The following is a 25,763-nucleotide window of genomic DNA, read 5'->3' as shown; positions in this document are numbered from 1 at the left end:
TGTCAAGATTCAGACCTGCATGATGTTTTATGTATTTATTGTATTAAATTCACAAATTTGTCACTGTTGAGTACACAGCTCTAAAGCCACAAATTTAAAAATGTGTGTTGGTGAGTCAGGTATTACTTTCTTAAAATGCCTTTATAATTCATAGAATAATTAAGACAACTTAAAGAAGTTCACTTTTAAAATGAAAATTCTGTCATCATTTACTCACCCTCATGTTGTTTCAAACCTGTATGAATTTCTTTCTTCTGCTGAACAGAAAGGAAGATATTTAGAAGATTATCAGTAACCAGACAGTTTTTGAGTCCCAATGACTTCCATAGTAGGAACAAAAATACTATGGAAGTCATTGGGACCCAAAAACTGTCTGGTTACTGATAATCTTCTAAATATCTTCCTTTCTGTTCAGCAGAAGAAAGAAATTCATACAGGTTTGAAACAACATGAGGGTGAGTAAATGATGACAGAATTTTCATTTTAAAAGTGAACTTCTCCTTTAATTCAGTTTGCCTAGAATGAACAGGAATATTTTTTACCAAATTTGTCAATCATATGCAAATAAACATTATTGGTCTTTTAGGTGCAAGGATTTAGCTTAAGATTTAAAAATGGGTTGGACTGCAGTTCCAAACTATCCTCATCTTTGTAAGCTTTTTTTTTTTGTTTATGTTCAGCCTCTGACCAGAAAAGGCACCCAGAACAACTGTTAAAAATGCATTAAACCAACAAATTTTCTTTAAAATGCAACAATTCTGGGAATATTATGGTAAAGGCTGTCATGAAAACTCTCTTAAATCGCACCTCCAATTTTTGGTAGGTTGCTGCCACCAGCCCCTTAACCAGCTTTAATTACCCACAAGGCCAATCTTAATTAAAAAAAGTTATTGTCATTACTTGCTACATGCTCTGTATTGAAGATGCTTAGTTTGTTTTGCACTTGATCTACAGCACCTAGGTGTGCTTTGGTCATTTCCCATGCTCTCATTTAACTTTAGTTTTTTTTAAATATAATTGTTAAAACTAAAATGCTTCTGATTGGAGTATGACAAAATAACTACATAAATATATACACATTTCGCATAGGGAATAAATATTTAAATCTTTTTCAGGTCTGTATACAATTTTAAAATTCCATGACCCTTAAGAAAAAACCCTAGAGCTAATCAAAAAACTACACTTCTCTTAATCTATTGCATTATAACTACACAAGTTGAATAAAACTCAAATGTAGAAGGTCTGCTATTAACCTGTAAAATATCTGAGAACTATAAATTGAGATCTTGCAGGCACCATGTAGCATTCTAACATCTATTATTTTTTACTTGACAACACTAGTCGTGCTTGTGCAGAGATAGTAAGTGATAACTGACAAAGACATCAACAGGAAAATGGAATTTGTTGAGACACATTTTATTATGAAGATACACGTTAGTTCTCTTTGTCCTGGACGGTCTTTGTTCCACGCAGTCTGCCAGTACGACGGGCAGCGATGAGACCGACCTTGCGTCCAGCGGGCGCGTCCCTCCTGATTGTTGAGGGCTTGCCAATATGCTGATGGTTACCACCACCGAAGGGATGCTCAACAGGCTGGAAAAAGAAACGGCATACAGCAGATTTAAAACCAACATAGAGGGAAAAAAAATCAGACTGTGCAATCCATAATCGCAGAAAAATAAATTTAATTTGCTTACGTTCATAGCCACACCACGGACACGAGGCCAGCAGTTCCTCTTGGCCTTGTACTTGTGGTATGCACGTCCTGCCTTCAGGATTGGTTTGTCAATACGACCACCGCCAGCAACAACACCTTTAACATATGACATTAAATGTGTCATATTGAATTCAGTTCACATTGAATTCAGTCTCAAAGTCTATAAAGCCAAAATGAATACATAAAAATCCTTACATGTTTGCTATGAGTAATTTACAAGCATTTTTTTCAGCGCTGTAAAGTACCCCTGAGGCTTAAAGTTAATTTCTCAATATAACAATCACAGTTCTCTGATGTTGGTTAAAGGTCACATAAAATTATGTTTATCTGAATGTCAGTTGTACTTTGATTCTTATTAAAATATTTTTCAAAATTACATTTGTCATTATAAGTATTAGTTCTTCAACTCACAAACCCCAGTTTGGGAAACCCTGTGCTATAGAATATAATATGCTCTTAAATTATAGCTCCCTGGAGTCACAAAACATTTCACTGGTTTGTACATTTAGTTAAAAGATTTTGCAAATGCTTTTATCTTTCGTAAAAGAATTTAAAAAAAATACAAGCCTAAGGATTTTAGAAAATGAAGATCAAACAGAAATCTAAATTAAAACCATACAAAGCAAGGAAAACAATACTACTCCAAAAGATAATCATATCAACCATAACTTTATATTTTCTGAAACCATAACATTTGCTTACCAACAACAGCTCTGTTTGCAGAAGAGATGGCCTTTTTGGATCCAGATGGAAGCTTGACTCTGGATTTCTTGGTCTCGGGATTGTGGGAGATGACTGTAGCGTAGTTTCCGGATGCGCGAGCGAGCTTGCCCCGGTCTCCGGGCTTCTCTTCCAGACAGCAGACAATGGTACCCTCAGGCATGGTGCCAACGGGCAGCACATTGCCAATGTTCAGCTGGGCTATAACAGTTCGAGCACAGAGACTTTGATCAACAGGTGCACATAAGACTGGGATGTTTGCTTGCCTTAATCTCAGTTTAAAGGTTCATTACCTTTCTTGCCACAGTAGATGAACTGCCCCGTGTGGATGCCTTCAGCTGCAATGAACAGCTCGGTCCTCTTCTTGAAGCGGTATGGGTCACGGAAAACCACCTTAGCCAGGGGAGCTCCACGGCCGGGGTCGTGGATAATGTCCTAAAGGAAAAAGCAATTTTTCTTTTTTGCAATTCCCTCTTTAAATGACATGAGTGACCTTTTAACAATTTCAACGTTTAATCCACAATTGTACCTTCACAATCCCCTTGATGTAGCCATGGCGTTCAGCAAAGTCAATATGACGGAGTTTAGCAGCACCTTTTCTGTGCTTGACATGGGCTTTGAAGACGGAGCCCGCACCTTTTCTCTGTCCCCTGATCACACGTCCCATTGTGGCCTGTATAAACAAGCAAATACACATTTAATAAGACATTTCAATGCAATATTTACATTGAGGGTATCATTCTGCATAGCATTTGATTGTCACCATTGCAATGAAACAGATTGGGAATAACATGATTAAAAATAAATGTATATATTCTGCAAATATGCATTGGACAAAATGGATCAATGTTTTTTTGTTTTGCGGTTATATTTGGTTTCATTAATTTAATTTAAAGAACGTTCTCATTCTCAGTGTACCTAATTCGTCCATAACGATCTCCACGTCTATTCTATCCCTCTAACAGTGACAGCCAGCCGCTATAATGAACTCATGTGACTTGCGAGGAGATAACAGTGAACCGTATCCCACACCTACGGTTAAAACAATACTAAATACCTCGTTTAAGCGGTTTAATAAATTAATTAGGATCGTATAACAGGCAAAAACTCCTCCGAGTCGTTTCAGAATTGCCGGTCCTCTAGGCCACAACATGACCAGAGACATCATAAATTCAATGATAAATAACACATTAAATTTCGACATTCTGAGACACAAAAGTGTAAAGATATGTCCTTAACTAATATGTTGACAATATACAGCTTATTGTATACGTGGATGGTGAACTTTAAACGGTGATAACAATCAGATTGAGCAGAGAGACAGAATATTATTTCTCGTACCTAAACTCCGTTGACGGAAAGAGGAAGCAAAAGGGAGTGATGGGGGTTTTCTTCCGGTGAAATGGGGCGAGCGGGAGGGGTCAAGTACCCGGATGTGTGTTCAGTACGCGGTCTGCCCTCCAGAGGCTGGACATGGAAGGAAAGAAAGAAAGAAATCAGAATGAAAACAGTGAGTGATTTACAGCAGTGGCTCTTCTCAACCCTCAACTTGTTGATTTGACCATGGAACCCACATTTTCCCATGGTCATTAGACCGCGACCTGTTTTTTGTTTTTGTTTTTTAGAAATATACACAGACATTTGCTTTTAAAAATCTGCACCGTCCCACTTTATGCACATAAATTGTACGAAAATTACCAATACTGATAAATAAACAGTATAAGGTAGCCGTCCCAAGCTTTTAATACTATGTGAGTACATTTAAAAATACACAAAATAACACAAAGTGAAAATTAAGTGGTAATTTGTTACCATGGTAAATACACAATACTTACATGAACTTGCAAATCCTTTCAAGCTAACAGATGAAGTACAAATTACGTAATTTATTGCCATTTTTTGTTAATTTCATGACTTACTAATTGTCAACGTAACTACGCCATTGCATGCTCGTAATTTATTTTTAATGCATCAAGTGAAGTGATACAGCACGCGCCTCTGCATTTACACGTGCGAAGAGTGTGCTACGAGGTGAGCACAGTATGGTATAATGTCTGACAGGACAAGAGACTTTTTATTTTGTAACAATTTACGAAAATAACGTTCAAATAATGTCACTGACATTACATTATAGCCTGACAACATAAGCAGATACTGAATCAGGTCAACGCGTTTTGCGTCTGACAGAAGAGTCAACAGCTTTCACTCATGTCTTTTAAAGTAAAAGTCCCAACATTAATGTTGTTTCTTTGACTGCACACTACACGGACCACTCAACACGGTCTTGCGAGAAGTTGCGACTCACTTTTGATTTAAACTCTTTTACAGTATCTTACTCTGGCAAAAAAAGCGACGCAGTTGCCTCTAAAATGTTGTGCTTATAGTTTTTATAGGCTTAATACCATAAGGAGGCAGCATCGGATCAATATCTGGCCTATGCTGTTGTATATTTTGTCTTTCATTAATTATGTAGTCTTTTATCTACAGAATTTAATAGATAGCATTTTATGTATCACAGAAGTGGCAGAAGTTGAATCAATAACCATAAAAGGATTGATATATTCTGCATTGGAAAAAAATGGCTAAAATGGTTGTCTATTGTTTAAAACTATGCTATTGTATATTTAGTTAAATCTCGTTTCATTGAACACAGACTCAATTAACTTAATAATTTAAAATAAAGCATTTTATGTATCCTAAATACACACAAATAATGTTCCTCACATCTTTGCATAATTTGAAATATATATATATATATATATATATATATATATATATATATATATATATATATATGTATATATATATATATATATATATATATATATATATATATATATTGCTTGAAATTAACCTGTTCAAGAGATATATTTAGCGTGATCTATATATAGAATGCATTTGAAAAGTAGCAGAAATGAATAATAAATGCATGATGATGAAAAGGTTATAAAACTGGGATATAAAAGTGTCAGCCAGAAGTAGTAGAAAAGCCCATAAAGGATTTATATATTCTGTATATATGAATGAGAATATTAATTATTCATTTACATTTTTATATAGAAGTACAAAGTGAAATATTGTCAAAGCTCGAGCATTAATAAATAATAATACGTTTTTTGTTTTTTCCAACACGGCGTGCCAAGAGACGTCTAACATCTCGCGATATTTCGGCCGCTGTGACGTCTTTCCTGCATTCGCTGATCCAATGGCATTTAGCCTAAAGCCAACAGCCACAGCACACACTGGGCTGCCATCAGCACAGCGGGCAGATTACAGGGTAATCCTGAAAGAAACTTCAAATTGCGTTTTTTTTTTCAATACAAGCCCTTAGGGAGGATAACTTACACGTAAACGTTTCCTTCTTTTTCCCCACGGTGGTCTTGGCACAGAAAGCCCTCGGAGAAGGACAGGACTACAAAAGAACAAGTGACGTCGTTATAAAAGGAGACTTGGCTGAAATCCTTTAGACAACAAAGAAACGGCTTCTCAGAAATAAAGGAGGAATCCTCACTTATTCTCTTTAGTTATGAGTCATGTGGTCGTCGACGGTTCACACGGTCTAGATCAGCAGGTAGGCTATGAATATGTGTTTAAATATGTGTGAGCTTTGTAATCGCTTTGATCGGTTGGCTTTGACAAGCAGGCTATGTCTCAAAACCTAGTGAGCTGCCTTCCTAGACAGCACTCCTAGCATTGCGTTGCCTCAGAAATGCTGTCAAAGAAGGCACCTCAGTGCTAGATGTTGAGACAGTCGCAGTTCCTCGTGTTATAATTGTTTTCTTCAATTAAAGATATAGCTGCTACAGTTTAAGATATGTTTAGACTGAGTCATTTCTCATGTCCACATTTAGAGTTTAAAGTGTTGTTTAAAACACAGCCGACGCCTTTTCCTGTTTATCTGTTTAGTTTAGGTTTCGGCAGCCGGCATACTAGAATCAACATCAGTATTAAACTTTTTTTAAATTGTCATCGTTACAGTTTCTATCAGGTTATGTAAAAGCGTTAAAATAGTTCGTCTTCTTACAAGTAACTTAGTTTTTTGTTAAACTAACTCATGGAGAGGCAAATCTATCGGAAATTTCAGTCTGCGGCCTGTTGTAACGTTACCATGCAACCTTTAAATTGTATACGATCGAATAATTTTTACATGGAACAGGCTGATGATGATTGTGCATGTTTTATCTGTTTATCAATTTCTTTATCTTCCACTATGACCAATTCAAAGAGACTCATTCCTGGTATAATGATCATAGGCTTTAGGCTTGACTAGGGCCGTGACGGCTTGCCAAACATTTGTGGCAGGCGCTTTTGAAATTTGATTAACCAATCTAATCCCAGCGGCTACGTTTGTGGTCGAAAATTAGTTTAAAGTGTCTAAAAGAATTTAGTTGGTTTTCTCTTATTTCAGTGGACCACTATAAATGACCGCGCAGACTGTTTTGATTTCATGTGACATTTTTATATGGCTGATGTAAACAGTCACGTGACCAGGGCCGTTTAAATACGCTTTACCCCTCTGAAAGATGATGTTTGTCAAAGCTCTTAAAGGGATAGTTCACCCAAAAAAGAAAATTGTCATCATTTATTCACCCTCATGTTGTCCCAAACCTGTATGAGTTTCTCTCTTCTGCTGAACACAAAATAAGACATTGTGAAGCATGTTGGCAACCAGACAGTTGATGGACCTCACTGACTTCCATAGTTGGAGAAAAAATACCATATCAGTCAATGGGGTCCATCAACTGTATGTTTACCAACATTCTTCATAATATCATCTTTTGTGTTCATCAGAAGTAAACTCACACAGGTTTGGGACAATATAAGGGTGAGAAAATGATGACAGAATTTTCATTTTTGGGTGAACTAACTATTCCTTTAAAAGTTTCATGTAAAACTTTTATATAATAGACAAAAAAAAAATTGGTACATGTAAATTGTTTTTTTTGTTAAGATTGCTCAGTCTCAATTCATGCACAGTTGCAAGGCATGTCAGTGGTCACAACTGTCATCATTTACTCTACCCAGATGTTATTCTAAACTTATTTGGCTTTCTTGTGGACAAAAAAGGAGATGCTAAGTGGATGTTGTTTTACTTTCATTGCATGGAAAAAAGATGCACTGAAAGTGAAAGGTGATTGAGGCCTAACATGTCCTTTTGTTCCATGGAGGGAAAAAGTCATACAGGTTGTCAACCTAGACAATTCCACGTTCTCTCATTTGAATTGAAACTCTTATGCTCAGTACTGTTTACATGGGTTGACATGGCCCTCTGCTTTTTCTGTCTTTTAGCTTGCTGTCTTAGACTTGAACTCCGCTGATGGACAGGGTGTTGGCACTGGTCGTAAGTGTGTTTTATCCCATTCAGTGCTTTTACAACATTTAGATTGAATGCTTGTGAAAAGCACAAACAGCCTTCTCATAGTTGTTCTCCTCTATTTTTTGTATTTGTACAATTTATTTCCCTAGTGTTCCTGAACTTTCATTGATAAATAAGTGAATGTCTTTTGTCTTTCAGGGCGTTACATTCCTCCTCATTTGAGAAACAAAGACGTATCACAAAATGGTATGTTCTGCTTGTTTACTTTACATACAGTGGGTTGTTTTATTAAATGTTTGCAGATACATGTCTGTTTGGCAAATATTTGTGAGTATAAATTTATAAAGAGGTTTGGCCTTTTGAGTTGCTTTTTATTAATATTTTGTGGGTGCTTTAGTTTTTCTTAAATGTCTGATTCACAACTCCTGTCATGTGAAAATAATTTTTGACAAACAAAAACACTAGAGATGCACCAATTGCAATTTTCTTGGCCGATTCTGATAAAAAAATATTAAAAAGAAATTATAAGTGTGACCTACCAATACCAATTTTTGCAGATTCAGATTTTTTTCAAAGAACTATAATTGACCGCATGTATGAACAAAAATCTACTTTACTTCCATGCAAAATTTTATTTTCATAAAAAAAAAAAGTAAAAAGACAGTAATAGAATAAGAACAAATAAACAAATTTCAATCAACAGCACAGATAAATGCAATAGAATAGAGAGAGTTTTTCAGGTGGGTAAACAGTATATTCAGGTTTGGAATAATTGAGAAATTAAAGTAATCAAGTGTAAAATAACACTGGATAGTCTTCATTGTAAAAATTAAATGCAGATAAATGCTTACAATTAGTTACAAAAGTGATTCAGTCAAGATCAGAGAGTGATTTTTCTTTGTCCTATGTTCAACAAAATGGACCGGCTCGGATTCGGAAAGACGTGAGGCAAACCGGCCGGACCGGTCTGTGCTGATCATGTGGAAAATCAGCCGATTCCGGTCCCTTGCCGGTCGATTGGTGCTTCAGCTGGTTAGTTAGGGATGCTCAGGGGTGCGTTTCCCGAAAGCATCGTTGGCCAACTATGGTCGCAAGTTCATCGCAATGTCCATTGAACTCTATTGGTAACGACGGAACTTGCGACCATAGTTGGCCAACGATGCTTTCGGGAAACGCACCCCAGATCGATCGGCCGCAGTGTTTTCCAACGTCATATGAAAGTTCAACCAATGGAATCTGGATCTCTGGATGGACGATATCAGAGCTCGTCTACGGAGAGCCTGCCCACTCCCTTTTAGTCCTATTGTACTGAATTTTGGTTGTAGTTCCACCAGAGTTCCACTGGGGGCGATCGCCCATGAGTGCAAAATGAATGGGAGTCTATGGGGCTAGACGGCTAAATTTGTCTCATTCACCCGATTGCCGTTGAGTAATCTCAGATTCGACTGTAGGTTTTGCAAGTTCAACATGGGTTATAGGTCGAAAGTTGAATGAACGAGTACTTATGTCCTTTCGATTTCTTACAGGTTGAGTTGTTGTTGCCCATAACACACTAGCATTCTGCTAATGAACTCTGATTACGACCAGAGATACCGCTTGATGGCATCGTGGCATCCGAAGCGGGACCAGAAACAAACAAAACAAAAACTCTTCTAGCACGTGTATTTACCTGTGTCAGCTGTGTTGTCGATGCCTCGAGAGAAAAGAAAGTGCAGAGCGCGAAAGCACCAAAGTGACTGAAGGATTGCCGTAAAGCAGTATCTCTGGTCGTACATGTATATGACGTCATTGACACTTTAAAAGACTTTTTAAAGCAAATAAGTGACTCTAAAAAATCGAACACCCAGCAATGTGTAATTTCTTTGCATCTCCTTTCGAATACAATATTCAAATTACTAGACAAATTAAAAGTGGATTTTGATGGGTATAGCGCCATTGACCTCCATTCATTCTGCACTCTTCCTGTGAGCGCCCTCATATGGAATCAGAGTGGAACTGCAACCATTTCAGAAGCCGGAAGTTTACTGAGAGTGGAACTTCTCTCCTTATTAGACATTCTCTGACGATATGTTGAGACCAATCGTACATTGTTTTACAGCTGGAGCGCACTTGTATCGGATTGATCGCTCAGATCGACAGGTCTTGATTTATCATGCGCCACAGAATAGGAGCACACAGTGTTGGAAGATCATCATTATGTCAAGCATGAATAATAATAAAATAACTCCATAAATTGCATAACTTTTTCTGGTGTTTTCTATGATCAATCTATTTTCTTCAAAATTTGGAAGGTTTTCTATCAAATGAGACCATGTACTTTATGATGCCTTTTTTTTTTTTTTTTTTTTTTGTAGAGTAACTAAAAGTAAGCCATTACTTCAAAATCATGTAAAATCATTAAAAATTCCTTAAGGGTATAAGGGGTTTAAAGTGACAGCCAACAGAGAGCTTACATATTACTTATATAAAGCTTAAATAATCTATATCGGCCAATCATGATGACAAGAATCGGGAGTCGGTATCGGCTGCAAAAATCCTGATCGGAGCATCCCTATTGTTAGTATCACTGTAATATTTTTTGGGACTCTATTCAAAAAGTTTTTTGAGCCTTTCTTTTACATAAATCATTTTAGAGTATAATTTTCTCATTCCAATTGACACGAGCCACTCTCCATTTCATCACTTTAAAGAATGATTTGTAGATCCTCTTATATCTTAAAATCAATGTTTTATAATCGGTTGTTGAGTTTCTTTCTACACTTTGACTTCATTTTTGTTTTTTCACAGCAGGAAATGCTTATTCCTCTGGTAGACAGAGCGGTTATTCAGTGGCACCAGTACAGAGCTGTAAGTCTTGGTCAGGTTCTGCTGAAGGTGCTTTGCTTCCAAGATGCATGAAAAATTAATTTTATGACTTCAGAGCCAGTACTTTGAGGGCAGCCATTTAAAACCAGTTCTCAGAGTGTTGAGTGAACCTCACACTTTTTGAAACTGAAGGAGATGTTTTTGAGTCTGCAAAGCTTTGATCGCTTTGTCTCACTGCTCCCTGTGATTATCCAGCCGCAGCATTTGCTTGCATTCCTCTTTCTTCTGTTCAAATTGACTCTGAACAAATAGGAAAGAGGCTTGTATGCGATAGTGCGCACACACTCCTTTGAATGCTTGTAATTATTTTGGCATCTTCTGACAATGTGAAACTGTTCCTGAAGTTTCTCCCAAACAGTATACTCAGAGTTGGCATCCTGAGGGAAACCAAAGCTACAGGCATAACTATCCAACTGGATGGAATGACTTTAGGACCGGTAACTGTTCAAAACAACCTGATTTGCTCTTGCTTTCCTCCCTTTGTGAAGGAATTGTTGTCTTTTAAGTGCCCTGTGCCTCTGCTTAGGTTCCCAGAGATATCCGTCCCAGGAGCTCTTGTTTTATCTCGCCTACACTAGTGGCTGGCCAGACAGATGTGGTATATTTCTGTGCATGTGACATGTGCATCGTCCCTCTGTTCTGCCCTCTGTGTCATCTGCACTTAACTAGACTCTGAGACTGAAATCTTTTCTCGAGATGTGTTCTGATGCTACATGTCAATAACATGCTTAATCGTGTGGCCATTCTATTTAAATACTAAAGCCCGTTCACACCGCCAGCGACACGCAGAGACAAAGCGACACGATCCCATTCATTTCAATGGTGTGCTGGCGACTTCCGGCGACACGAGCGACAGTGACCATTGGCGACAGAATGTGGGCGCGTCAAGCGACACGAGACGCAACAAAAGTAAAAAAAAAAAAAAGCAACTTTATGCAAATGAGAAGTTTTCGCGAGCGACAACCAATAGGAAAAGACTTTCAGTGGAGCTCACGTCACCGTCTCAAGTGCAGTGCAGGCAAGACAGAAGAGTTCGAGGGCGATTTCACTGTTTTATATGATTTGACTAACTAACCACATACATGGATATAATTAAAAAAATGCAAGAAAAAGAAACTGTCGACAGTCTCAGTGAGTTTAATTCATACATTTATAGTTCGAGTGTTGTAGTTTTATGATGCAAGTTTAGCACTGCTGCAGTTCATTTTACAGTTTCTCTTGCATTATGTTGACTATTAGGGGCAAGAAAATTGATTATTTGTCATTCCAATGACGTTTTTGTAATTTATGACAGTATGAGTGAGTTTAATTTGTTGAATGATCGTTAATCTAGTAAATGATTTAATCCACTGAACACTGCTGTGGTAATATAAAAACACTCTCCCAACAGCATACTGTTACTTTTAATTCTTTTGAGCCTATTTCCTAGTCAAATTAAACTGAAAAGTTGTATATCACTTGTGATGGTATTTTGTATAGATATGGGCAGACGTGCTGAGCGACAGCACTACGAACGGCCACAAGCAATTCGCAGTCAGAGACTAGCGACATACAGCGACAAAGTCGCAGGCGGTGTGAACGGGGCTAAAGTGATGCTAATGTTAACATCTCTTAACTAAACTAAATTTGTTCACTCCAATTAGCTCAAGATCAACTGATATGAGCTTTGACATGTTTCACTGCTGCCACGTCAATTGTTAGGTTTCATACTTGCCAAGAAACACCCTGTTCTATTCTGATTCCCCCCCCCCCCCATTTATATTTATTGCAAGACTATATAGGCAAAAAAAAAAAAATTGCTTAAGGGGTTTGTTTGTTGTTTACTTTGCCTTCTATTGCATTTACTGCCTGACACACAGGCTATTTTTGTTGATTCCTCAGATGTGTGACGTTATTCCTTGGCTTCCTGATTAGCAAGTAGTTCAGCAGTGATTCGGTCTTTGAAAGCTTTGTAAAGTAAATTTTGAATGATGTTTGGTTGTGTAGTATAACCACATCTGAGGCAGTTAGAAGTGCAAATGATTTGTTTTTGGACTGTTTTTGTAGACTGGAGTAACGAAGAGTGTGTATGCATGTGCGCAGTCCTGGCTAATTTCTGTGTGTGTTTCACTTGCAGCCACCGATGGAAATGAGGACGCAGCCAGTGTTCTCAGCTGGGCTGATTGCTGTGGTAAATTAGAGCATTTGACGGTGACATCATGGCTTGGCCTGCTTTTGCCGGTTTCTGGACAGAAAATGGTCACCCATTTATGTGGTGATTCATTCGTATAGACTCTAGTGCTTGTAATATTTTTCTTTTTGTGTTTACAACCTTTTTTGATAAAGTACATTGCATTATAAAAGGTCACATGATGTGTTTTTTAGAGTGTGTGTGTGCTCTTTGTTCCTTAAACTGGATTTTTCTCAGAAAGGAATAGCTGGGTGTGTCACTAGGTTGTCCTAACAGGTTTATTTTTTATTCATATGGTTTTGTAAACACCAGGAGTGCCAGTTCTGCCCAAATATGCATATTGTGCTCTGTGTTCTTGAGCTGCTTTTTTTTTTCTTTTTGAGAAGTGCCATGATCCTGTTTGTCTGGTTCGCTCAACTGACATGAAGTGTTCTATTTGCTGCAGTAAGCGCAAATTGCTTACTGGCTTTTTCACATCTGCCACTCACTCAACCATCACTGAGAACCAGTCTTGGCGTTGAGCTAAGCTATAAATTAGAGCCATTTCCTCAAAATCCTGATGTTCTCTACCAAGCGTGCCGCACAAGTGCTGAAAAGTGAAGCCAAAGCGTCTCGATCGCCCCCCTTTGGCTGGTCCCAGTATAGCTCATAAAGCCCGCCTCCCCATGAAGTCTAATGAACGTGATGGAAACTAAACAATCAAATTACACTTCACATACATTTTTTTTTCAAAGATGTTTTCTGTCATTTTAGGTAGTTTTTATCATGCTGATTTTAGCTTAAGTGTTCGTTTTTAAAACATTTTTTATAAATTTGATCTTAGTTCGTTATTTGATGCTATAAATATGTGAATGTGACGTCATGATTGACAGCTTTAAACGAAGTAGTCACCAAGGCACCAACAGACTTTTTTGGGGATTTTCGGGAGGAGATTGGAGCTTCAACTTTAATTTCACACTGTAAACTTTGTACTAACAGTTTCTGCGGGAGTGAGGGAGGGACCTTGATATTGCGGCTTTACTTCTGGTTCACTACTGCGCAAACTCGAGTCCCGCGATCACTACTGCACAGAAGCAGGTCCCAAATTTGCGCAAGATGTCAGCGCCATATTAGGACTTTGGCGGCTTCACTTTTCACCAATGGATGAGAGTGAAGGGGGGTCGTCCATCTTTTTTTACAGTCTGTTCTCTGTTCTCTACTAAAAAAAGTTCTCTGTCACTTTTTTTGATAGATTCTCCAGGATGGGATGGCGGTCATAGCAATGGTTTCGTCAATGGGTACCATGATGGTCGTATAAATGGTACTGCAAACTTTGCCCGTGGACTTCCTCGCAATGACAGAGGAGGACGTGGTAGCTTCCGTGGAAACAGGAACGGTGGTTCCTTCAACCAGCCAATGCATAATGCAGGTGAGAGTTTTACAAGTCTTATAAATGATAAAAGAGAGATTGAGGGTACGTTTACATGACAACAATGTTTTTAAAACTGAAAAGTTGATTCCTTTTTCATGTACAGATGTCAAAACTATCCCCATTCACATGGATCTGTGAAAATGACTAAAATGCTGTGTTATGCATGCCAGAGTTGATGTCACTTTGTAAAGAAACACTATGTGCCTATAGACTGAGCATGTAATACACACACGCATGAGGCCACCGTTTTCAAAAACTAACGTTTTTGTAGTTCACACTGAGGCGATAAGTGTCGTTTTCAAAAACTTGCACTTTCAAACCAGTTTTCAAAGGTTTGTGTTTTCAGGCCACTAAAACGCTGTTGTCATACAAATTAACGTTTTCTGTTTTAGTTGAAAACCGTGGCCCCTTGCGAGTTGTACACATTTTAATCATCTAACATGATGAAATTGTAGGTTATGGCACTTATGAGAACAAAGATGGAGGGTGGAACGCAGTGGTGAACAGAGATGCCTACACTAGCTTTGGTGGGCGTTCTGACAGAGGAAAGTCTGCGTTCTTCAATGATAGAGGAGCTGGCTCAAGAGGAAGGTGAGTAAAGATGCAGTACTGTAACAAGGTTGTTTTAGATGCCATTCCTGACACGAGTTTCAGTATCTCAGCTAAAACTAATACTAGCCTAACTAATATAAGTAAAAAGTTCTCAAATTCCCAACTGTTGGGATATAAAGACATAATGTTAATGCTTTACTTAAGACATAAAGGACTGCGTTTGAGTATCCTTTCCAAGATGGACATTTTGCCATGTTTTTGTTTGCATTTGAACATTTATGCTCAAAGTGCCAAAAAAGAACTAAATGTAGCTCTGTGCACACGCTTCGGGTGTGGGTGTGCACTGACACCATTTGCTTGACAGCGTGCTAGTGCCAAATTGCACATGCAAATGCTAAACTTTGATGATGGCACAGCACTGCTATGTAACATGAGTGTAACTGCGATAGAGGTGATGATCCAAAATAATCCACCGGTTTATTGTGTGTTTTATCGCCCATCGTTTCTACAAAGGTCACCATAAATTGCTGCACCCATGCTACAGATGTGAATGATGCCTCAAGTTGTGTGGTTTGAGTTATGAGATATGCACTTCTATTAATTGGCTGTTACTTTTTTAAGCAATTGGATGATAAAATAAGCTTTTTAATGCAAAGTGCTCAGAAGAAATCTTGTAATAAATGCACTAAATTTTACATGATTTATGCTGTGCTGCAGTGTTTTTAATTACAAAACAATTCTTGGCAGGTATGAGCGTGGAGGTTTTGGAGGAGGAACTGGAGGGAACAGTCGTTGGGTTGAAGAGTCCAGAGATGAAGAGGACTGGTCAAAGCCAATGCCCCCCAACGATCGTCTGGAAAAGTAAGTGGCCCACTGCTAAGTCTTGTTTCCTGAGAGAGTCCATCTGTCATTGTGATTTAAGCCATTGTTTTCTCTTCTGTCTCCCCTTGAACAACAGTGAGCTGTTCTCTGCGAGCAACACAGGGATTAACTTTGAGAAGTATGATGACATTCCTGTGGAGGCCACTGGATCAAACTCTCCTGGGCACATTGAGAGTGTAAGCCTAAAAATTATAGTGCCTTGTAGAATCAAGTGCCCAACTAAAACAACTAAAACTGGCAGATGATGTGTTTTTAGATCATTTCTGTTTATCTTTTCAGTTCCATGATGTGGACATGGGCGAGATCATAATGGGAAATATTAACTTAAGCCGCTACACACGCCCTACTCCTGTTCAAAAGTATGCAATTCCCATCATCAAGGCCAAGAGGGACCTGATGGCCTGTGCACAAACAGGTGGGTCATTAGACAGTGGGCCACCGTGTCAGTCTGCTGTGGGAAAATAGTTTAAAATTGCATCCCAGTTGAACTGTAACTGCAAACTATATTTGCAATTATGTGATGAAAAAATAAAACTAAGCAAACAGGACATTACTTTTTTATTATTTTTGTTTTGCACCGTTGGGCAATGCAAATAGCTTTAGCTGGACTTGCCAGAAACAGCAAAGACTGCTGATACTGCATTGTGTCATTTACATAATGTAAACATTGACCCATTGTTTAAGTGAACACTTTTCTGGTTGACATGAGTATAATGAGAAATTGTGTGAGCCTAAGTTCATGCCGCTGTATACAGTTGCATTCATGGATTTGTCATTGAACTTTTGAAAAATATTTAATTATTCATTCAGAGTCCAAAAAGTGCCAAATGCAGTTACTCACCACAGCATTAAATATTTGTATTGCTTTGATTTGAGTCACTCATGTCAACTTGCGCATCTTCTAAAACTTTTACCTAACAACATTTACGTTCTAGGATTGGTCCCTTTTACGTGAGGGTTAAGGCAAGCTCAAACTACACGACTTTTGGCTTGATTTTGCCATTGCAGACAGATTTCTAAGGTCTGTGACAACCCCCGGATCGCGGCCAAATCGGTGCTTGTTAAAGGGTTAGTTCACCCAAAAATGAAAATTCTGTCAGTATTTACTTCAGTTTACTCAGGACAGAGACTCACTATTGGCCAGCATCACACATATGACCAGCATCGGCCAATGGTGAGCCTATTTTCTTACGTAGAACCCAGAAGCGCTGCACTGTTTACACTGCGTCAACAGCGTAGGAGAAAGACAAGGAAGGGAAGAGATTGTTGAATAACGTCGTTATTTTTTTTTTTTTTTTTGTGCACAAAAAGTATTCTTGTTGCTTGATAAACTTAGTTGAGCCACTGTAGTCACTTGGACTCTTGTAACGATGTCTTTAGTAACTTTCTGGGCCGGCAGATGAAATTACATAGCAGGCTATGAAGGAGTGAGAAAGCTCTGTTTTCATCAAAAATATCTTCATTTGTGTTACGAAGATGAACGAAAGTCTTACGGGGTTGGAACAACATGAGTGTGAGTAATTACTGACAGAATTTTCATTTTTGGGTGAACTAACCCTTTAAGTATGAGCAGATCAACGACGTGTTCTGAGCCTTTCTCGAGCAGTCACAGACGCTGCAATATTTCAAACCTGTTTGATATTATCGTCACATGATCTTGTAGTGTATGCAATGGTGGAACTAATCCAGCCAATCACAGTGCAGATGGTATAGATGAGAAAATCTCATTATCACTTGCATGAATTTCTCGTGAATACATGTCAGAACTTTTTTTCCCACTGTTTCTTGACCAAATGTCTTGTAGTTTGTGCATCTTGTCAGCATTGTGTTTAGTATGCACGCTGCTATGACAAGACTACGACAGATGACAAGAAACCTTGTGTAGTGTGTGTGAGCACCACAGCAATTCAGGTTGTCTTACAGTTCTGTAGTGTGAGCTTGCCCTTAGATGAGCACTTCCTTTCTGAGCAGGCTGGGCTTGGTCAGAATAAACTGCAGTGTTGACCAGGTTGTGCAAAGTGTGGCTTTAGCTGCCCTGTCAGGATGAAACCACAGTCTGCAGCTGTTTTAAAGTGTGCTTTGTGTGTGTGTGTGCGCGCGTGCTCCTTTCACTCAGGCTCTGGGAAGACTGCAGCCTTTCTGCTTCCTGTTCTTAGTCAGATCTACAGTGATGGACCTGGAGAGGCACTGCAGGCCACCAAAGCCAGTGCCCAGGTTATTATACAGATCCATTTAACATCTCCTTACTGGCCTAAAGTTGTGCAAAGAGTCTTGTGAGGGGAAAGAAGTTCTGCTTCTGTGACTAATACATTTTGATTTGGTCCTCCTTAAGCAGGAGAATGGAAAGTACGTCCGTCGTAAGCAGTTTCCCATCTCTCTAGTCCTGGCTCCAACCAGAGAACTTGCTCTTCAGATTTATGATGAGGCCAGAAAGGTATATCTTGCTGCTAGAGAACCAATTACTGGTTCACAAATGTTGGTTCAATTTAAAGCTTGTCTCTCAACAATTTTTGTTCTCATCTTCTGCAGTTCGCTTACCGCTCCCGAGTGCGTCCGTGTGTAGTATACGGAGGCGCAGATATAGGCCAGCAGATCCGTGATTTGGAAAGAGGCTGTCACCTGCTAGTGGCGACACCTGGTCGTCTGGTAGACATGATGGAGCGAGGCAAGATTGGCATGGACTACTGCAAGTAAGTGTAGCACAGAAAGGATCTAGGCTTATAGTGGAATGATTGTAGGTTGTTTTTAACCTCCAATACATCTTGGTTCTGAAAAATAACTAGATATATGTTTTGTGTAGATATCTGGTGTTGGATGAGGCAGACAGAATGCTCGATATGGGTTTCGAACCCCAGATCAGACGTATCGTGGAGCAGGACACCATGCCTCCAAAAGGTGCTCGTCAGACCATGATGTTCAGTGCCACCTTCCCGAAAGAGATCCAGGTATGCATGCATTTAATTTGACACTTGCCTGCAAGACTCAGTAGGAACCTCGATATTAATAAGGAACTCTTTGTATCTGTACCTTTTTATGTATAGATTCTGGCCCGTGACTTTCTGGAGGAGTACATTTTCCTGGCTGTGGGCCGCGTGGGCTCCACCTCAGAGAACATCACCCAGAAGGTGGTTTGGGTGGAAGAGAATGACAAGCGCTCCTTCCTCCTTGACCTGCTCAATGCCACAGGTGAGTAGGGCTGTGCAAAAATATCGATACAGCTAACTATCGCGATATTTTTTTTTCACGATAGTGTATCGATATTTCAACCTCTAGTATCGATATTTAAAAAAAAAAAATAATAATAATTTTTCATCAAATCCCTCTGTGTGCGTCAAACGACCTCCTCCGCCGCTGTAGTTGTCGCTGACTCACGACAGTTGTCAACTGTCACTCAACTGTCCAGTTGTATGAGGCGCCGGACTGGACAAAAGCGAAGCGAACTGCGCGAGCGAGCAACAGAGCTCGAGAGAGACCGAGTGTATCCGCGCGCGAGAGAAACCGAGTGTGTCTGCGTGCGAGAGAAACCGAGGGTGTCTGCGTGCGAGAGAGACCGAGTCCGAGCATTAGTATTGGACTGGTACATTCATAGTAATATAATTACTATATAAGAGGCATGGAAGTTCGATTAATGGACAACAATAATCAGTGCAAACGTCTTGTTTTGAACTATTGTTTAATAAATATAAATAATTCGAGCACATAAACTTCCATATGGAGGATTAAATAAGATTGAATGTATGTAGTAATAATATATAAATATTATATAAGAGGCATGGACGTTCGATTAATGGACAACAATATAAATAAAAACAACAATTAAATTATTATAAACAATAGTTCAAAACAAGACGTTTGTAGTACTGATTATTGCTGTCCATTAATCGAACTTCCATGCCTCTTATAGTATATAATATTATGTACCAATTAGGCTACTAATGCTGGGGCACACTCGGTCTCTCTCGCGCGCAGACACACTCCGTCTCTCGCGCACTGTCGCTCGCGCACGCAGACACACTCGACACAATGCAAATACCTTTGCGAATAAATTGGAATTTAAGTTTTTGTCTGCTGAGTTATCAATATAATGTGATACACATACCAGAATACCCCAGGTGGTACATAAAAAGTTGTATATTCATCTATTTCTTTCTTTTTTGTTACATTTTTTGATTTAAAAAAAAAAAAATTGCAATATATCGCAATATGTATTGTATTGTATCGTATCGTGATATATCGTATCGTGACCCATGTATCGTGATATGTATCGTATCGTGAGGCCCTTGCCAATACCCAGCCCTACAGGTGAGATGCCTTTCCTTGTTCACGGTTTTACAATGTCATCGGGTCTTTGTTGTAAGAATAACCGACTTGGTCAAGCTCTGTTTGAGAACAGATGGCATATGTTGGTGTACATATTTTATTGTATTGTTGCAGAACATTTTTAGAAATATTACTGTTAGTTGAGTGGAATAGGAGAGTCAGGTAAGAATCCCCCCCCCCCACGTCTCTATTTGAAGTGACTTAAGTGCTGCAGAAGAGATGAAGATTTTCTGTTGTGCTAGTAAACCTTTAGATTCAGTGACTGGCTCTTGGTCAAGCGCCCATGTAGATCCATAGCAACACAGTACTGAGACACCAGTGCTTTTAGATAAGTCTGGTTGGTCATTGTTACCATGCCAACATTATCGAAGCAAGGACTGGAGCCAGAAGGCTTGGTTAGTATGCAATACAATACATACAATACAATGTGTATTTATAAAGCACAATTTAAAAACAACTGAAGTTGACCAGAGTGCTGTACAAAAAAAAACACAAGCTGTAACATCATAAAACAAGTCAAGATATATTAAACGCCAAATAAAATAAATGAGTCTTAAGAGTAGACTTAAAAGTAGATAAAGTTGGGGCATTTCTGATATGAACTGGGAGACTATTCCATAGTTTAGGGCCAATGACAGAAAAGGCACGATCACCTCTATTTTTTTAGTCTTGTCCTGGGAACTTACAATAGTCCTGAATTAGCAGATCTAAGTGACCAGATCTGATAAATCTTAAAGGGAGGGAAAGAAGTCTCACAGCGAGACATTTTTAATGCTCTACAATCTCTTTCTTACGTGCTAATGGGAGTCATGCCAAAACTTGACTACAGTAGAGATACAAACTGGCTGAAATTGCATTGAATTCAGAAAATTAGGGTCACAAACGCACACATACACTACTGCCTTCTGCAGATGCTTTTATTCAAAGCTTTTATTACCCTGCAGGCAAGGATTCTCTCACACTGGTGTTTGTAGAAACTAAGAAGGGTGCAGATGCTCTTGAGGACTTCCTGTACCACGAGGGTTATGCCTGCACCAGTATCCATGGTGATCGCTCTCAGCGTGATCGTGAGGAAGCGCTCCAGCAGTTCCGTTCTGGGCGTTGCCCAATCATGGTTGCCACTGCTGTGAGTAGAGTCTGTGAGTTCACCAGAAGCCTGTGGTTTTCCTTGCGCTTGTTTGAGTGAGTGTATTCTTGTCTTGATAGGTGGCTGCCCGTGGCCTGGACATCTCCAATGTAAAACACGTCATCAATTTTGACTTGCCCAGTGACATTGAGGAATACGTCCACCGCATTGGTCGTACAGGCCGTGTGGGAAACCTTGGTGAGTTTTGCTGTTTATAGAAATAACTTGCATGCATCTTATTTTTGCCAGAACGTCTGTTTGAATTATTGATATATCTTCAGGGCTGGCCACATCATTCTACAATGATAAGAACAGCAACATCACTAAGGATCTGCTGGACATCCTGGTGGAGGCCAAACAGGAGGTGCCTTCCTGGCTTGAGAACCTAGCCTACGAGCACCAGCACAAGAGCACCAACCGCGGACGACCCAAGAGGTACGGAAACATCCAGCCTTCCAAATCTCCCAAATGGATTTGTATATTTTCCAGGCTTATGACATGTTGCTCTTCTTCTCCAGGTTCTCTGGTGGCTTTGGGGCCAGGGATTACCGCCAGATGCCTGGGGGCGGCAACACTTTCGGGAACCGTGGTGCTCGCAACGCTGGTGTCCATGGAGGGAACAGAGGTTTTGGAGGCAATAAGGGTTAGTTTAATTTTTAGTTTAAGCCTAAATTTAATCCTGTTTGTCAAGTCAACACTTAAAGGTTTATTTAGTTAACATTGATTCAAGCATCAGGAATGGCCTAACAATTAAATCTTTTACAACATTTATGAATTTTGTAAACATTATTTACTTCTATATTGATTAAATTATTTTAAAAGTGAATTATTTTGTCACTGTTCATTAACTCGTCTTTGCGTAATACATTAACCTTTTATTATTTATAAATAGATTAAAAATAAACTCTAACAAACTAACAATGGACAGTATTTCTACAGTGTTTATTAATGTAAAGTGTTCATTTTAATGTGGGATATTTGTTATATAATTGAATTATTGAAAGCAGTCCTGAAATCATTGTCTGTTTTAGGTGGCTTTGGGAGCTTCGGCGGTGACAGCTACGGGGGCAACTATGGAAACTATGGTGGAAGCTTTGCCCAGGTGGACTGGTGGGGCAACTAAAAATATGTTTGCCAAACTAGAGCCGAACGGATACCACATGTTATCATAGCCAGACTCTACCCCTTGTGTAGCTTTATGAACTCGGTACATTACACGCTGTGATTCTCTGCCCACATTCTAAAGGGAGTTGATCTGTGGCAAAACCGGTGCAGAATATTAAGGATGCCCACTTGTGTATTTGATCTATTACAGCACCTAGGTTTTTGACTTTTTTTTCTTTCTTTTCTTTTTCTTTATCTTTTCAGAAAAAAAAGAGGATCATTTGTATGTGAATGTACTGTGCCTTTTTGAATATAGACAGGAATTTAGTTTTGTTAATTTCGAGTGAACTTGGCCGAGAGCTTCATTTTTGTTTAGTTTTTTGCTGTAAAGACGTTTGAAAGCTTGTACTTAATCAAACCTTGGCAATTACTGGGATAATGTGACTCGATGAGTCGCTGTTTCCATTTGAACTTCAAATTATCACTGATATCATGAAGCCAATAATACAAGCCACAAAGTTAAGCACCGTTTGCAGACGTTTGAACCGCTCTGTGAAGCGACTGTGTCACAAGGGACAAATCGGTCTGACTTACTTTTGTTTTGCTCACTCTATCCTGGAGAGACGCCTATTTAGGGATATGGTTGTCTTGAAAAGGCCATTCCAGTTGTGATATTCATGACGAAATATTGGAAACACTCAGTGTTTGAAAACTCAAAATGCAGGAACTTCTTAATCCACTTGTTTTAATTGACTTGACAGTGTTATGGCAGCTAGTAAGAACCATATGCTAGCCACTCTAAGTGGGCAGCATTTTTTGTTAAGTACTACTTTTTTTTTCTTTTCTTTTTTTTCTCGAAACATTTTAGAGAAGCAGATGTGATTTTATTGAAAAACTCTAAGGTTTTTTGGTAAAATGTTTCTTTACAAATGTCAGCAAAACAAAAAATGCCTGCCATCCTGAAAGAGAAGTTCAAATGGCTACAAACTGACCACAGAACCAAAGCGGCCGTGCCTTTGGAACATGACCGCTTTGGTCATCTACGCATGCTAGTGTTTTGTTTTTTGGTCAAGGAGAGAAGACTAATGAATTGTTGCAGGCTTTCTTTTAATACAAACGTCCTCTTTTCAAGCTGTGCAGCAGGCATGGCTCCCTTTTTCGTAGGTAGAGGAAGCGTGAGGGTTCATTTTGAGGCATTGACGGATCCTAACCGGGAGTTTGTTTGCGTTGGGCCTGACGCAAGTGCAGATAGGCAGGCCACCATTTTAGCTTGTGTCTGGTCCCACGGTTCTTTGTGGGAACTGGACACCAGGTATGTGAATGCTGTCAGCTCCTGAAATTCATCTGGTTAGTTGTGAACTAAACCACTGGCTGAGGAGCCAGTTAGCAGCTTCTTTTCTTGAAAAGGAAGGAAGCGGTCGAGCGGAGGAGAAAAAGGCATTTATCGCAAGTGCAATAGATATTCTTCTCAAGTGAGTTGTGCCTTGACTTTCTTTTTTTATTTTTTAACTGATGAATTCATCAGATGCACTGACAGTATTGAGAACTTCAAGTTGAATGGTGCTACTTTAGTTAGGTCTAGGCCCGTGTACGTTGTGCCCATCAAGTTTTACAAAGTTCTTTTATTGCACATTTCGAGTTTTATATACGTGTCTTGAGTGCATGTCCTCAAGCTTCCAAATATTGTGTCAGGAGAGTGGAGATACACAGCTTGTTTACAAAAGGGGAAGGGTTCTCACTATTTACCAGGATTTATTTGGGACCAGGGCGATCAGCAGTGGGGAATTTAGCTATTTGCACACAGATTTCTAGATTCTACTTTTGCTGCTAGTTTTGTGTAATTTATTAAGCATTTTTTGAGAAATATTTATTTTTATAAGCCTCAAAGTGATTCTTTGAAAGTTTCAAGAAACTTGACCAAAAGACAATAACTAAACACTGGCACTTGAATGTTGAATGTCACCTGTATGCGTGAAAAATTTCTATATTTCGGGGTAGCGTGAGCTTTTTAATGTTTCAGACATAATGTACTCGGTCAGATTCCACAGCTGTTAAAGGCCTAACGGCAACATGTCGCTATGGAATTACCAATTGGCTTTCAAAATTGGAAACAGTGAAAAAACATGCCAAGGTTTGGAATCAAAAGTCGTAAAAAAAAAAAAAGAAAAAGAAAAAAAAAAGTATCAGTGCGAAAAGTGTCCAGATTCTCCAAATGTGTGCTTTTTTTTCTGTCCAACAGATTGGCATTTGTTCTGTTGAAGTTATGTTTCTGTCAATGTCTGGCACATGGCAACCTTGAACACGTGGTTGATCTCTATTGTATTTACATATATGGTGACTCTGGTATTAGTCCACTCAGGAGAAGCTGCAAGTGTCCACACTAGCAATAAGTCTTAATGTGTATTGGCCCTTCATTCAAATAGGAGGATAGTTCACTCCCTGAGAGGACACCAGAGCTCCTTAGATTTAGTATTTGCTTTGTCGTAGCTTCTAGGCTCTGCACTGCATGAGACGACTCGGCTGTGCGTTTATTGTATGATTTTACCAAAATAAAAGTTTCTGATGCAAATTCCTTACAAATCAAGCATGGTTTCTTAAGTGTTTGATGTAGCAGAAATTGGGTCGAACATTGTTATGGCTGTTCTTATTTTGAACTCATTGGAGTTAGCTCATGCTAGTTTGTTTACAAATAGAAAATTCCTCCTTTACTTAGTGTCCCTTGTCTTATTTCCTCTACTCTCATTGGTTATGCTTATGTGGCTGGTACCTGATGTTTCAAGTGTTGAAGCAATCTGACCCTCGGTCCGAAATGATCAGTTTTTAAGAGGCGGCTCCTTTAAGGATTGTCCGTAAACGGCTGCTGTTATATGATTGGCTGACGTCATTGCACAGGGAACAGTATCAACACCCACTTGCTGTTGCACGCGGGTAAGTGCGATCCATGTCATTACACTGTGCCTCGTTTACAAAAAAAAATGCTCGGAACAAACATGATCCAGGATGCCATTGAAATAAACCATCTACTTGTTTCCTGGGATCCTTCTGAAGTCTGTACAGGGATGACCTGTTTAAAAGGATAGTTCACCCAAAAATTTGAAAAGTGTCATTACTCACCCTTATGTCGTTCCAAACCTGTCAGACTATAAGCCTAAATTAAATCCGTTCATCATATAAAGCGATCATGTCTTTTCAGTGGACTAAACATGTATGCAGCAGGGGAATGTGGGTCCTGATAATGCCAAATGTCTGATTTTACCAGTAAGAAAGGGCCTACATTATTTTAAATGTATGTAGTCAGTGACAGAGTGCAAGCATGATTCTGAGCCTGAAAATACAGCATGATCTTTGACACATGAATATTTTTCTTTTGGTGTCACTATTGCCCTGTGCACTGGGGACCAAGTAAAAACCTATTCAAGTCCACCTCGTAATACCAAATTTAGCATTTTAATCAATGTTAATTATACATTTTAACGGTAATTATTACAAATATTTATAAAATTATAAAAATAAATAATTTGGACATTTTAGAGGACTAATATTACTACACAGTCTTAAAATTACCAGGTCTAAATATAT

General features: G+C 39.0%; 2 protein-coding genes across 12 annotated transcripts; one reads left to right on the top strand and one right to left on the bottom strand.

Moving 5' to 3' along the window:
- Window positions 1-1,408: 1,408 nt before the first annotated feature.
- On the bottom strand, window positions 1,409-3,904 carry rpl8 (ribosomal protein L8; the record flags this gene model as incomplete). Of its 2 annotated transcripts, XM_079881376.1 has the most annotated exons (6): window positions 1,409-1,593; window positions 1,698-1,813; window positions 2,420-2,638; window positions 2,731-2,872; window positions 2,967-3,110; window positions 3,779-3,904. In XM_079881376.1, the coding sequence occupies 5 exons, from the start codon at window positions 3,102-3,104 to the stop codon at window positions 1,435-1,437; spliced, it is 774 nt and encodes a 257-aa protein (XP_079737502.1). In that variant the 3' UTR covers window positions 1,409-1,434. The 2 variants fall into 2 exon arrangements, with proteins under 2 accessions (XP_079737502.1, XP_079737501.1); XM_079881375.1 differs by lacking the exon at window positions 3,779-3,904 and having other exon boundaries at window positions 2,967-3,134.
- Window positions 3,905-5,642: 1,738 nt separating this feature from the next.
- Window positions 5,643-24,756, top strand: ddx3xa (DEAD-box helicase 3 X-linked a; the record flags this gene model as incomplete). 10 transcript variants are annotated; one of them, XM_079881365.1, is made up of 21 exons in its annotated part: window positions 5,643-6,008; window positions 7,727-7,778; window positions 7,953-8,000; window positions 10,542-10,601; window positions 10,964-11,056; window positions 11,146-11,217; window positions 14,021-14,197; window positions 14,656-14,791; window positions 15,500-15,613; window positions 15,711-15,810; window positions 15,914-16,049; window positions 17,751-17,848; window positions 17,970-18,068; window positions 18,164-18,324; window positions 18,435-18,579; window positions 18,676-18,820; window positions 20,899-21,080; window positions 21,161-21,278; window positions 21,362-21,515; window positions 21,599-21,723; window positions 22,112-24,756. In XM_079881365.1, the coding sequence occupies exons 1-21, from the start codon at window positions 5,964-5,966 to the stop codon at window positions 22,201-22,203; spliced, it is 2,352 nt and encodes a 783-aa protein (XP_079737491.1). In that variant the 5' UTR covers window positions 5,643-5,963. The 10 variants fall into 10 exon arrangements, with proteins under 10 accessions (XP_079737491.1, XP_079737494.1, XP_079737493.1 ...); XM_079881368.1 differs by lacking the exons at window positions 10,964-11,056; window positions 11,146-11,217 and having other exon boundaries at window positions 10,545-10,601; XM_079881367.1 differs by lacking the exons at window positions 10,964-11,056; window positions 11,146-11,217 and having other exon boundaries at window positions 10,545-10,601; window positions 17,967-18,068.
- Window positions 24,757-25,763: the final 1,007 nt, after the last annotated feature.

This window comes from Squalius cephalus (assembly GCF_949319135.1).
Source record: "Squalius cephalus genome assembly, chromosome: 9".
NCBI classification, from domain to species: Eukaryota; Metazoa; Chordata; class Actinopteri; order Cypriniformes; family Leuciscidae; genus Squalius; species Squalius cephalus.
This window is presented reverse-complemented; position numbering and strand designations above follow the sequence as displayed.